The 2,347-nt window shown below is 54.0% G+C and overlaps 1 protein-coding gene across 2 annotated transcripts in view; it reads left to right on the top strand.

Moving 5' to 3' along the window:
• PDGFRB (platelet derived growth factor receptor beta) overlaps positions 1–2,347 on the top strand; it is a 43,732-nt gene that overhangs the window by 25,619 nt on the left and 15,766 nt on the right. For both annotated transcript variants that reach the window (XM_023537319.1, XM_023537320.1), the window contains 2 exons: positions 525–640; positions 1,963–2,086. In XM_023537319.1, coding sequence (XP_023393087.1) covers positions 525–640; positions 1,963–2,086 — 240 coding nt within the window. The remainder of the gene's footprint in view (positions 1–524; positions 641–1,962; positions 2,087–2,347) is intronic.

The following is a 2,347-nucleotide window of genomic DNA, read 5'->3' as shown; positions in this document are numbered from 1 at the left end:
CTCCTAGAGTTTCCTGTCTAGTGGGAACAACAGACACTGGTCAGATGATCACCGAGATGTTTAGTTGTCCTTGTGATGGGTGGAGCCGGAAGGCAGCAGAGGAGAAAATGGCGGGATGATTGGGGAAGAGGGTGCCAGGCAGGCCACTGCCACCTATGCATAGGCGGTAGCCCTGAGGCTGGCGATGAGCAGGATGACCTGAGTACGCTGTGTTAGGATAAAGCAGTGTGAGGCCTTCCTGGAGGAGATGTGGAGGAGAGGGAAATGGTGCTTTCCCTTCACCCAGCCCCCATCCCTCCTAACCTTCCTTCTTGGCTCAATAGAGCTGCCTATGGGTGGGGGATTCAGGAGACTAAGCCTATGGGTGTGAGTCTGGGGTCTGTTACTGACACATGTGTGACCTTGGCAAGCCCCTTCCCTTCCGGGGGCCTTATTTTTCCTGTCCGTACAAGGAGGGGGGCGGGGGGCTTTAAGAGTTCTTCCAGCTTTGACAGCTAGGTCTCCTGGCCTGGCCTGCTCCCCAGGTACGTGTCAGAACTGACATTGGTGCGGGTGAAGGTGGCTGAGGCTGGTCACTACACCATGAGGGCCTTCCACGAGGACGCTGAGGCCCAGCTCTCCTTCCAGCTGCAAATTAACGGTGAGGGGCCCTTTGCCCAGCTTTCTTTCCCGGCTCTCCCACCCCCTTTCCTTCTCCCTTCCTACACTGTCCACTCGCCCATAGGAGGAGCAGGGGAAGGAGCCGGGGACTCAGGAGAGACTGGGTTTTAGGCTGAGTACCAACACTGACCCACTGCTGTGTGCCTGCCCCTTCTCTGGGCCTCAGTTTCCCCAGCTGTACACATTGACCATTGGGCTAGAGTAGTGTTTCCAAAACCTCAGGCATTCATGTGCCAACGCCATGATTTTTCCTTCTTGCATATACTATACTACTAATTAAATAGATACTTATGGAGCAAGTACAGCACGCGAGGCTGTTCATGGTTCTTGAGGCCCTGCTTTTGTGCAGCTTGCGTTCTAGTGGGGGAAGACAAACATTCAACGATGGGGGTTAAAGACCCCAGCAAATTGTGTAGAAGGTTAGAAGGTAACGAGTGCTGTTTAGGGGGTGAAGTGGGGGGTGGGAAGCTGGGCGGGGAGGATTGAGAGTTCTGGGGGGATTGAGAGTTCCGGGGGCAGGGACAGTGAGGGTTGTACTTTTAAATGGCAGTGATCAGGGTGCCTCACTGAGAAGACAGTTGCCTGAAGACTTGAAGACGGTGAGGGCCTTACCCAAGCGGCTCTCTGGGGGAAAGAGCATCCCAGGCCGTGCAAAGACGAGAGCAATGGCAGAAAGGCCTGAGTGGCCAGAACAGAGCGACAGGGAGAGTGGTGGGAAATGAGGCCAGAGCTGGGTCCGGGCAGTTAGGGAGTGGGGAGCAGGCGGATCAGGTCCTTGTGTGCTCTTGGATGGACTTGGGCTTTTACGGGGACTGAAATGAAGAGCCGTCACAGGGTTGCGAGCAGAGAAATGACACGATGGTGACTTAATGTTTTGTTAATCGGCTTTCTAAAAATAAAATTATTTTGAAAGAGAATTTAACCTCTCAATTGTAGATGGAAAATCAGCATCACATGTCATAAATATAACTCAGCGACAACAAAACAACGCAATTAAACTCGAGCTCCATGCTCTTGCCTTCCCAGGATTCTGCTACTGAGGCCTGCTCTCTTTGTTAAAGGGCAGATTAGCAAGTATCAGAGAAGTGTTAAAGACAGACTAGCACCCTACTGAGGCTTTTCCTTTGAAGTACCCAGAAGGGGAATCCGCCAGTTTTCACACAGTGATTCCTGGTATTTAAGGTTCACCTGCAGCCTGTAGCTCCCCTCCCCCCAGGGGAGCCTCTAGGCCGGGTCCTCCTGGAGGGCCTTTCTCACTGTTCTGACCTTCCCACCTCTTGGCCCTATGCCTTCTCTATGCAGTGCCTGCCCGGGTGCTGGAGCTGAGCGAGAGCCACCCTGCCAACGGGGAGCAGACAGTCCGCTGTCGTGGCCGGGGCATGCCCCAGCCACACCTCACCTGGTCTACCTGCGGTGACCTCAAAAGGTGAGCAAAAAACTCTGGCTTCAGTCTCCCAGAGTACCCACAGCTGTCTGGAAGGACCCATTGAAGGTCATCTAGTCCAGCCCCTTCTTCTGGGCACATTGTTCCAGGCTTGAGCCACATTCTAGAGCAGCGATCTCCAACCTTTTTGGCACCAGGGACCTGTGCTCCTATGAAAATCTAATGCCTGAGGTGGAGCTGAGGCAGTGATGCTAGCGCTGGGGCGCAGCTACAGATACAAAGCTTCACTTGCTCACCTGCCGC

Source organism: Pteropus vampyrus, unplaced genomic scaffold (assembly GCF_000151845.1).
Source record: "Pteropus vampyrus isolate Shadow unplaced genomic scaffold, Pvam_2.0 Scaffold185, whole genome shotgun sequence".
In the NCBI taxonomy this organism is placed as follows: Eukaryota; Metazoa; Chordata; class Mammalia; order Chiroptera; family Pteropodidae; genus Pteropus; species Pteropus vampyrus.
Note: the sequence above shows the minus strand (reverse complement) of the source record. Positions and strands in the feature narration are given on the sequence as shown.